Below are 12,098 nucleotides of genomic sequence, written 5' to 3' on the forward strand. Positions count from 1 at the left end.
TGTGGTGGATGCTTGAGTTATTCTTTAAAATTGAAAAATTTATTTTAGCATTGTGCTTTGATGTACTATTGAAATTTTTAATATCTTAGAAGTTGTCTTTTTTTTACGAAACAATAAAATTTTTCTAAATACTCTTTCGTCACTACAAATCCACTGAAATTCATTTTTTTCAATGAAAAATGATTTTTCTTATTGTAGCAGCATTCGTAGTTTTCAGTTTCTTTCTGTAGTTACTTTTGAGCATTCCACAAATACTTTTTCTCATTTTGCTGAATAAAATTTATGCATGTTAATAAGGTTGAAGACAGTAGTTGGCTTTAAATGAATCTTAGATAATTTAAGAATTGATTAATTCGTTTAGTTAGTTCAACGAAGCTTAGAATAACTACTCTATTAGTTATATAACTATTTAAGCTTTGTGTATGTGTACGCAGAAAATGCTTTGCATGCTTTATAATGCTTTTTAGCTTTACTTTAAAAAAATAAGCCACTATCTTTGGCGGAGGACACTTGTTTGTAATTCTAAATAGTTTTTCTATCATTTCAAATAAATAATATTATCACAAAATACATAAAAAACTTCGGTTGTTTAATTAATGCTTTGGTAATAGTGCTAAAATGCTTACTAACCTATGGGGAATTTTGCTCCAGCACAGGTTGAGAACCTTTGGCATTAGTTATGTTTTATTTTGCATCTCTTTATGATTCTGCACAATTCTTTGTTATTATTCTTATGTTTTTCTTATTTTTATGTTTTCAGTATAGTTGATTTATATTTTAGATTCTTATTTATTTATTAGGAATATTTGTAGAGCCTTACGAAATTATTCCCAAATGTACCCGCAAAATAAGAGTTATCTATATATTTAATTTAACAAGGAATTTATGCCTATAAATATAATTTTAACTTAATTTAATTTCGAAAAATAATTCTTTTCTTTTTGAATCTAAAGTATTCCACGAATTTTCTCACAATTAATTTTATTATCATTTGTTTTAATCCTTTCCTAAGTAATTTATTTCTCAAAATTCTGACCCCTTTTTTTTACATAAATTCCTTTCTTAAAATATCCTTTTTTTTATATAATCAAAATTTACTGGTTGGCTTTTTAGGCCAGAGATTAACAAAAAGGTTAGGTGTGCGGGTGCTGACTGTCCCTCGAGCAGAATCAATGGTAATAAAATCCCTGCTTTGGAGGGACAGTGTGTTTTCTTACGGATATTCAGTAGTGATATTTGTGTCGGTGCTGACTGTCCTTCGAGCAGGAATGCTTTGGAAGGACAGTGTAAAGAAACGGGAGATTGCTAACGGGAGCAATCGTCATCCAACTCTTAATAAAAATCTTGGATTTGGATGGGTCAATGGTTTCTTTTTTTCAAAGTCAAAGCGACTCATCAGGGTGCAAGTTATTTATATAATTAGCAGTTCTTATAGATTACTATAGCAGTTTTTAAACTTTAAGCTAGTTTTTGTTTCAAATTTTATATTACTGGATACAAATTATGAATTGTCCGAAATTTTACTGAGTAAAATTTCTGATATAACATTATTATTCTTTTAAAATTTATTGATAAAGAAAATAACTCGCATCCTGAAAATAAAGAAACCTCTATTTTTACTAAAACGATTTTCTTGGAATTTTTTGACACTCCATATCTAAAGTGGAGTTGTTTTCTATTGTACTTGTCCTCCTTCAAATAATCTCATGTTTTTTTTTTTTAATTATTCGACTTGAATACAGCTTTTAAATGAATAATTAAATTTTTTTTTAACATTTTGAGATTTTTGAAGGAGGACAACATTGATTTTAAGGGGGGACTAATTATTCATTAAAATTTATATGATATATCACAAAAAATTAAATTTTTACTATTTTTTTAAGACAAAATTTGTATTTTATCAATAAAATTCTTTAATATCTAAATTGGTTAATATTTTTCTTGAGTAATGCTTGATGTATGCGATTGTATTATTTATATGCTGATATGCACTGATTGTGCACCACTTTGTAATATGGCACTTTACTTCTGCTTTTACAATGCAAGAAATTTTAATTTATATTTAATATCTGAAATCGGGCTAATCACGCTAATTATTTAGAACTTGAGGATTATTTACGGAAGATACAATTATATTTCATTAAAATTTATTATTAAGATAAAGGATTTCATAATCTCCCTCTGTCCATGTTATTGTAATATGCAGATCTAAAGTGCTGTAATTTTTTGCCTTTGTACATTCCAATGCTGCACTATGTGACTATGTGGGTGTAGCAAATTAGAAGCTGGCCATTGAATTTCATGCTTTATTCTCCACACTTTATTTATCTTAACAGGTGTACGGCGTTTTTATGACAATATCGAAGAAATGTTGGGCTTCAGAATTAATTCATGGCTCATGATTTGCTGGAGTTTCCTTTCTCCTCTTGTAACTGGTGTAAGTATAATTTTAGCTTAGTAATATGCATCATTATCTACAGAATTTTTTTTTTGCAATAGATTCAGAAAACAATTCTAGGTTTCTAAATTTTCCTTGGCAATAGATAATGTGGATTATTGATAAATGATTTGGAAAACTGGTTAGCGTCTTGATCACTAAGCCTGTATCATTTTATTTCTTGGAAATATTCATCTAATATGAACGAGTTTACATTCTGATAGTCATTTAGATGGAATATATTAATCAAAAATAATTATTCTTTTCAAAACATAGGGAGGAATCTAAGGCATATAGAGAGCAATTAAAATTTTCCTTTCTCAGTGGCAAGGATCAAGATCAGATAGATTTCTATAATTCAAAACTGATACTATTTCTTAAATAAGTTTTACTCGAGAACTTCATGTTAAAATGCAATTTCTACCAAATTTTAAATACTATGAAATCAGTTTGTTGATAAAATATATGGATTTTGTGTTTCTATGTTTTTTTTAGAAAACTATGAAAATTTAAATAGTGTTGCAAATATTATGTGAATCACTTTAAGATGGTTTTAAATATTATATGCCTTGACATTCTACTCGAAATGCATTGTGACAATGTGAATTCGAAAGATATGTAGCTGATTCTTAGCATATTCTATGACATAAAGTAAGTCATTGAGAAACTGAAATGTGCGGTCGCTTTAAAATAATATGGTGTATTATTTGCAATGAAGATAGAAATTTGTAAATATTTTTCTCTCAAAACTATTAAAATATTGCATTGGTTCAAATTTTGTTACAATATATACCAACGTAACGTTCACCATATACCTTAATCATATAATGAAACTTGCTCCAAAAATTATTTATTGTAAGTAGAATAGATCAAAGGATATATTCCTGTAATTTGCAATAAAAATATTATATAATATGATATATAATATAAAAATATATAATAAATATTTCTAATTCAAAAATTTTACCAAAAAATTCTCTGAAATTAACTTTATGCATTAAGTCTCCATATTCACTCATCTGTTTTGAAAGTAACGATGAATCTGAGCAAAGGGGTATGGAACAGCACTGTGCACATTCTAAATTAGATAAAAACCTGTAGTTTGATTACTCAAATTTGGAAGCAGGTCGCTGTAATCATCGTAATAGCATTAACACAGGTTATCTTGTCTAGGGTCTCTCTTATTTTAGGAGATATATATCAGTATTCACAACTAAATGAAATAAGATTTTCTATGTATGTTTGGTGAAAGTAAGAAATTCGTTAGAATGAATAATTACCAGTTATCCTCTACGCCAATCACGTGAATTATCGATCGTAACCGAATTAAACCTCTTTTAGTATAAATAATAAACAATATCCGGTCAATCGTGTTGACAGTAACATGAATAAAAAAATATATGCTTCTCGTTACATGTGTCACTTTTTTCTCAATACATTATCAAATTTTAAAAATTATGCAGCAAAAATTATCAAAAGTAAGATATTTAGAATTATTAATTCTTTTTCAGTAAATATGCCAATTTTATAAATAAAAATAATTGTTGCATTTGCTAGTTCAAAGAGATTGAATGAGAATTCTTTTTAGAAGATTAAAAAATACCTTTTAAAACGTACAGCAAGTTATTTTTTTTCCCCATTACATTTATTATGAGTTTAAGCATTAACTTGCCCATATATATTAAAAGTATCAATAACATTTGAAAAAATAATTTTTTTCGGAATGAAATGTAATACCATTTAAATTAATATATGTGTATGTGTGTGTATTTTACATGAATTTCTATTATTTTTATTAACAATACACTGAAATATATATTTTAAATTTTCGTACAGCAAAGATTTCGTAGGGGAAATATACTTATGGATTTCATGAACAAAATAAAACTACTTATCTAATTTTGTTTTTGAAAAATATCATCAAAGTATAAATTATTTCATGCATTAGCATAAAAATAAAAAAAAATTCAAAATATGCTCACAAAATTCTTCAAAACCGTTTCTAAATAATCGACACAAAGTGCAATTAATCTGAGATCTTAAACGTTTTACTTTAAATAATGAAATCACTCGCTTTGAAATTCAATAATAATAATTTTTAGAATTAGAATTATTAATATAGAAAAGTCGTAATGTTCTCAACTCTACTTTTTCGTATACTTTTATACTTTCAATTAGCTTTTTCAATCACAGTTATTTATTTTCTGAATCATTCATATCAAAGTATTTAATTCTTTGTAGTTCAGTTATTAAATTACTTAATGAAAAAAAATATATATTTGTAAGCTTTAAAAATATAAGTTCTTTATTATGTGGCTTAAAATTAAACAATTATTAATTAAAATTTAATTGTTATAAGAGGATCAGGAACTAAATCATCATGCTTAAAAGAGTTAAAATATGTGGCTCAAAATTACCTTTTTTCCAGTAGAAACCAAACTTTTTTTTTGCCAGTAGTTGCAAAAGATTTATAGTGTGTTTTGTCATATTTGTTGTTTGATATTAAAATTTTGGCATTTTCACAGATAAAAATCAGAAATTTCTTCAAAGAAAAAACAGTTTTTACTGAAGGTAAAAAAAACAACCCCACTATCTCATCAAATAATTTTTTCCCTTAATTTTCCCCTTTCCATAATTTTTGAATTAAACTATGATAAATTCTACACAAATGTATTTACTGCTTTTTTTAAGCGGGAGTGACTGCGTTCAGTATAATATATCAATTAAAGATGTATGTAATATTTTCTACTTGGACATGCATGGTTGTGCGCTAGCAAATAAATGATATGTTTAAAAAAATCATTAAACGAGAATTGCATATCGAAAGTTATAAAATATCTTTATTAGTACAGACTTTTTTTGTACAATTTCATAGTAAAGTGAAGAAAATCTGTTTGTGAAGTGTTCTTTTTGGTGGATCCAAAATGTTCTGAAATCCGCAATTAAAAAAAAGTGCCCGATTTAACATTTTTAGTTATGTTATATTTTTAAACTTATTGTCATGTTTAGATACATAAATGGATATAATAGAGATAAATGGACATAATTATTAAAAAAAATCGTTTTCTGAATAGATCTATAAAATGAATAAAAATATCGAATTCGTATATTCTGGCAATTACACTACCTTTCCTCTGTTCATTTTGTATAAGAAAAAGCATTTTTAAATGGAGTTTTTAGAATACCTTATTTTCGTGGAGGCATATATAAAAATATATTAGTAGACCTCTTTTAGAAAAGTTTAACTGTAATTTTTATAGAATACTTTATTTTCATCAGCTGTTTTTAAACTGGATGTGTGATGTTCAGAATTACGTAGGGGAGATTGGTGCTAATTGTAACAATTTTTGGATAAAGGTTTAGATTTTTAAATATATTTGATATTAATTGATTTTAACAATTTTTATAGTTTAATTAATCGCTCATAATATACAAAAAATATTGAACAAATTCGTTCATTTTAGTACCAAAAATATTTTTTCAATTTCTTATCGGCTGTTTCACTTTGCTCGGGTCATGGGATAAGTTGTAACAATAAAAATAAAAATATTTAAAATTATTTTCTCTTTATTAATTAAAGCACATTGACACATTTTACAAATTTAAGGATTGAACTCATTCTCCTTTATCAGAATGGAAGGTCGCAATAATTACAAATCGATCTTGGCTTCGAGACGGGAAAGTTCTTGATTTGAAATCCGATTTCACCGAAGAATCTTAATATACTGTAATATAATATAACATCAAAATTGTTGTACGCATCTCTACACGCTCAGACAAAACTATTTTTTATTTTTTTTTATTTCAGAATCTGTTAAATTTAAAAGTTGCTAGTTTAAAATCCTCTTTTACATATTTTTTTTTTCTTTATTGTATTCTCTCCCCCCCCCTATACCTTTCCTTTTATGCTTTGTCCTTCTTTTTATTTCTTATTCATTATGACATCGTTTTCTTTTTCTATTGCTACTTTATCAGGTGTGTGAGAGGATTTATTTATTTATTATTATTATTATTATTATTAAGTGAGCATCTGTTAGACTCCTCAGGTGAATCTTTAACGAGAGGTCTGTTCTTTGAGGTTCATACTAATATTTAAAGCAGAAAGTCTAGTTGCATGATTCAACTACAACTGAGGATAAATTTCTCAAGCTATAATTTACGTTTCCCAAAATATTTTGTTATAATTGGCCCTATCCTACAGCTGCAATTGATTTATAAAAATATATTGCGGTTTGGAAAAAAATATTGAAGCAGTTTTTTTAAAACTTTACACATAGACAAAGTTAAAACATTAAAAAAAAATATCAGTTTATCTTAAATCAAAGTTTAGGAATTTTTTCCCTTTATTTACTAGCTAAAAGGAAACACGTGTTCACTACTCACTAGGTACTTACTGACTGTTGATGCAATAGGGCTCCTCATAAGAAGAATGTTTCATGAAAACTCTGATTAAAAATTTAAAAAAAAAAAAAAAAAAAAAAAAAAAAACGTACATAACATGCATGTTGCTACCTACCACTGTTGCAACTAGTTCCTGGCTCCCCTATTGCGAATTATTTTCCATTTAAAGGTAAACCTGCCGAGAGCGGTCAAATGATCGTTTTCCAATGGCAGTTCCAATATATCGGTGAAATGCCGGTACGTTTAGTATTAAAATATATTTGCTTTGCCCCATAGTTGAATTACAAATTTTATTCTGGTAAATTTGTCATTACTCTAATGAAATCGTATGTTATTAACTATAGTTGAAGTTTTGATATAATGATTTGCTTATTTTGTTATGTGTTGCGATATGTAAGTGACAAAAAGAAAAAAAAATTCTTAATCGAATATAATGGGGGTGTATCTAACCTGGCCAATATTTTATTCGAAAAGTGATGAAATATCATTTTATCAGCTCTTTCAAATTTATCATTATTAAAATTATAACTAAAATTTCCTTGAATGTTGAAGATATGGACAAAGATTTATAAGCTCATGCTGATTCTTAATATAGAGAATGTGAACAATTTTAGATACAGTGGTATCTTATTTATAAAATTTTTGAGAAATATTTTGTGATATCCATGAAAAGCATGGAACAAATCACTGAACTATTGGAAGCGAAGTGCTCTAAATATACTTGATGTTGTAAGCATTTCGTTGCACAAGATTAAAATGAAAATTTATTCAAAGGATATTGATACATCTGTGTTAATATTCATCGAGTAAATGTATATTTTTGAGATGCATTTTGTTGAATTTGATATCATAAAACTGCGCTATATTGTATAAATGTTGGTGGATTTGCGTTTTTACGTTTTGTCGCTTTGGAAGCAGCATGTGAAATATAGGATGAGAGGTATGTATCCGATTTTATGCATTACTTTTTTGCACGACTTTAACCTTTATTTCAGCTTCAAATATTCAGAAGTATTTAACAATACTTATTACATCAGTTGTAAATAAAATCCAATATGCATAATAACTTTTTATAACTGTTACTATTAGATGATGCTAAGATGCTTTATTTTTCGCATTTTTCTTGATTGTTGAATGCTCTATTTTTATTGAAAAAAGCATTAGAAACTGCTTTATTTTTGCATAAGGAATCATTTAAATATACTCCCATAACAACCAAATGGGGGCCTGGAAGCCCTATGAATGGAGGTTTGTGTGGAGTCAAAATTTAAATGAATAAGTCACTACTAGAGAATAGTTTATTTTTTTAAAAGAAATTTCAGTTGTTCAACTCTGAAATTTTTAAAATTAACTGTTTATATACTCTGCATCAATGCCTGTGCTATATTCGTATTTCATATTATTTTTTTCGACTTTATTTCTTATATATGTATATTAAGCTTATGGTTACACTACTGCAAATGTCTTTGATGTTTTGTAAGAAATTAAATGTTTTGTAATTTGTGAATATTTTCTTCAAAAGACAATTTTTTTAATTATTTCAAAATCACATTTATGATTAGAATTAAAGATGTCTTCCTTTATAGAAAATGCGAAAAAATGTAAGTTTTATTGGGCCATTTTAAATCTAAAATTAATTAGACGCAGTGATTAATGAAGAAATATGAATCATGCTATTACAGCATGAATTCTTAAAATCAGATCCAGTTAAATGTTTCCAATTACCTCGAAATTCTTTATAAAAATATATAAGATCTGTGCAATGGCCTTATTATAAGCAAAAAGAAATATTATGTAGAAATAAAAAGAGTTTCGAGGAAGAGAAAAATACGGACCAGCCATTAGGAAATAGATATTTCTACTAAACAATAGCATTTATTAACAGTCTTTTCCGTAAAACAATGATGCTAAAATTATATTTTTTAGCATCTTAAATATGAAGGTTCGTTTGAAGTTAGATCATTTGAAATTTATTAAAGAAGCTAAACAAATCTTCATAATAATAAATTACTGTGATGAAAAAATTATTCTGGAATTACAATTATTGTAATTAAACTTTTAATTACGATGCCTTTTTTTTTAAAAAAGCAACAGAGTTATCTTAAGATTTTTTAAAAATTCTCAGTGCATAATTTTTTATGCATTAAGAAAAGGAATGAAAAGAATCCCATATAGCTAATGACTGAATATTTTCATCAGGGAATATTCATCTTCAGTTTGATCACATATAAACCCGTGACCTACAATAAAGATTATGAATATCCTGGATGGGCTATATTCATTGGATGGTGCATGGCCTTATCATCAATGCTGTGTGTGCCAGTGTATTTCATTTACCAGATATTGATAACTCCTGGCAACATGAGACAGGTATGATACTTAGATTTGATAATACCTTTGGATTCAAAATATTTATTTTCCCTATTATATAAATTAAGTAATTTAAATATTAGAAATTACATTCTTTCTTTTTCGTTTATGTACAGTTTTATAATTCATTAATTAAACAATTCTGAGCGATAACTTAAAATTCTTTCATTAGTTTTATAAAATCTCTTAGTTATATCTGTATGTTCTGTCTATAAACAGATACGATAATAACGAAAATAACTAGGTGTTGAAACGTATAAGGCATTTTAGCAAAGGTTTATTGGTTTAATATAATTCCTAATTTCCTGTAAAAACTACAGTTAAAATATTTGATAAATCAGAGTTTAAGAGATAAGTGAGGCACACCCAAGTTGAAGTGAAAGTTAAGTGTCATCATTTACAAATCATTTTCAAAATTTTACCTATAAGGCAGAGTTGTTATATATATGTTTTTTTAGTAAATGACTATGTACAATATACCAGGAGAAATTTGATATAAAGTGTATTATGGTGATGCATTGTCGCCTGAAAAAGTAACTTCCTGCTGAAGATTCTTCGGGTTTAATTAAAGCTCATTTCGCAGTTAGTCCAATTTTCGTCGACAGAAAATATTATTGGAATCGACATTTATAAGAGAATGTGCTCGTATAAGGCATTACATGGGTATCAATATAAATACAGTTTTCTGATACTGCAGAGACAGAATAGAAATCTCTGTCTTAGCGGTATCGTAAATACTGTTCCAGTTGTGTTGAAGAATAAAATTAATTAGTCGCTCACAGTCAAATTAGAATGTTATGGCAAAATTGCTCTGTACATTGCCCCTTTTTTTTAATGAATGTCGATTCCAATATTACTTCCAATGAAATGATCTATTCAGAGCAATCAATAGCAAAATGTTATTTTCTTTGATTTTTGTTTCACTCAACGATGCATTGCCATTAATCATTTTTTATACCGCATTTATCCTGAAATGTATTCATCTACCAGAGGGCAAGAGCTATTTTTACTTTCACCTATACGAATTTAAAGAGAAAAAAAATTTACTGAAAAAAATGATTAAATTAAAAAAATGGAATTGGACATGAAGAACAGTAATTTTCGTTTCCATCCTTCATTTTCAAAATGCTACAAATTAAAAGAGAATTAAAAATAAGCAATTTACAGAAAGTTTGCGCTCAAGGAAATACAAACACGAAGAATTTTAAAATACAAGGAGCTGACAGTGAGAAGATTAGAGTCTTATATTTGGAGTCACTCTATTAAAAAAGAAGGGGAGTTCCTTTTTATATTTGTATTTCGCTTAGTTTCATAACTCTTTGCTGTACAAATGGGCAAAAATAATAATGTAATTATATAAAGTAATGAATAAATTAATTTTACAAATGTCAGTATCATCCTGTAAGTTATATCTATTTAATTCTGTGAAATATATTTCAGCGCTGGAAAATATTGACAACACCTCGACTGCCTATGGCGTTACCAGTTCACGCAACAGATCCAGATGAAACTTCAAAACAAAATGGCACGAAAAGCAGTCACCAGTATGAACAATCAAAATTATAGTTTTCTCCCGATTGAAGAGGATTTTTCTCTTCCTGTCTGAAATGAAAAGTGGTCCAAAGCAGATTCACTTCTCATTTAAGATTTTGCATTGACAACTAGCTACACAGAAAAATAGTTCAAACAAGCACACGTAGGACCCAAATGTCCTTGTCTGGATAGCTTTAACAGAAATCTGATTAAAAAGCAGTGTTGCTTGATACAATTATTCTTAACCACTGTGCTACGAATCTAAGACATATAATTTATCATTTATCTTGAGATTTCGTTATAATTTTCAAACACTAACAAATATCAAATTGCTATGAAAAACTAACTTTTCTCAAACACGTGTGCCAAAGAAATTTTCCAAATATTAAGAACAGTAAATATACTTTTTTTTTTCATTTGAAATAGATTTACAAATAATATTTCCTTATTTGCTTTTAAATATAAACACATATGTGTGCATTAATATGGTTTAGTAACAGAGGAAAATTTTAAGCTTTTACTTTTTGTTTCATAAACTATTCTGTATTAAATGTGTAAAAATTGTTTTTTATTTAATTTCCTCACAGACATACTTAAATATTAATGAATACTTTTATTTTTTACTGCAAAGTGGTTAAGAAAGAATTTTGACCCTTATAATGGTTTTGGTAGGTTCCCAAAAGGTTGAGAATTGCTGTACTTTTAAAGAAAACTATCGTACAAGCATTTCTGTTGGCTATTCAATTGTCGTAGCTGTTGAAATGAACAAATCTTTTAAGATATTTGTATTTTAAAGGTGTAATTTTTAATTCATTTTTAGTCATCATTTTTAATGTTTTTATAAAGTGTAAAAAAAGAAATCTCATTATCTGTGTGCTTTATGTTTCATGTTGAAAAACATATTTGTATTATAAATTATATGTTTGATTCATTTTGTGAAAACTATGAATCAATAAAGTTATTAGGTGTTAAATTTTGAATTAACATGTTGATTGTTAATTGATTATATACATTTAAAAAATCCCAGTGATTAAAAGTCTTTTATAAAAAATAAATGCAGTGATATTTACAGAATAAAAAATAAAATGAATATAGTAATTTTTTTTTTTTTTGTAGAAATCATTAACTGATACTCTCTTAATTTTTCAGTGAAATTTTGGAGAAAAAAATATTTTCCGTTAAAGAAATCAATTTTAATAACATTTTTAAATTTTAGAAATGTTTTTCTTGAAGAAAATTAATTTTATATGAATCATTGTTCTTGAGAAATTTTACATGATATTAAAATTAGCTTTACCACATTTATCTATAATAATGATTCATTAAATAAATATTTCTAAAATCCACATGATTATTT

At 26.8% G+C, this 12,098-nt stretch overlaps 1 protein-coding gene across 2 annotated transcripts in view; it reads left to right on the forward strand.

Moving 5' to 3' along the window:
• LOC129963975 (sodium- and chloride-dependent GABA transporter 2-like) overlaps positions 1 to 11,788 on the forward strand; it is an 82,238-nt gene extending 70,450 nt beyond the window's left edge. The window contains exons 11-13 of one of the 2 annotated variants that reach the window (XM_056078613.1): positions 2,337 to 2,437; positions 9,038 to 9,208; positions 10,649 to 11,788. In XM_056078613.1, the coding sequence (XP_055934588.1) occupies positions 2,337 to 2,437; positions 9,038 to 9,208; positions 10,649 to 10,774 (398 nt within the window). In that variant the 3' untranslated portion in view covers positions 10,775 to 11,788. Of the gene's footprint in view, positions 1 to 2,336; positions 2,438 to 9,037; positions 9,209 to 10,648 lie in introns of those variants that run through there. The other variant, XM_056078614.1, reaches the window with a different exon arrangement.
• Positions 11,789 to 12,098: the final 310 nt, after the last annotated feature.

The sequence above is a fragment of the Argiope bruennichi genome, chromosome 3 (assembly GCF_947563725.1).
Source record: "Argiope bruennichi chromosome 3, qqArgBrue1.1, whole genome shotgun sequence".
Classification (NCBI taxonomy): Eukaryota; Metazoa; Arthropoda; class Arachnida; order Araneae; family Araneidae; genus Argiope; species Argiope bruennichi.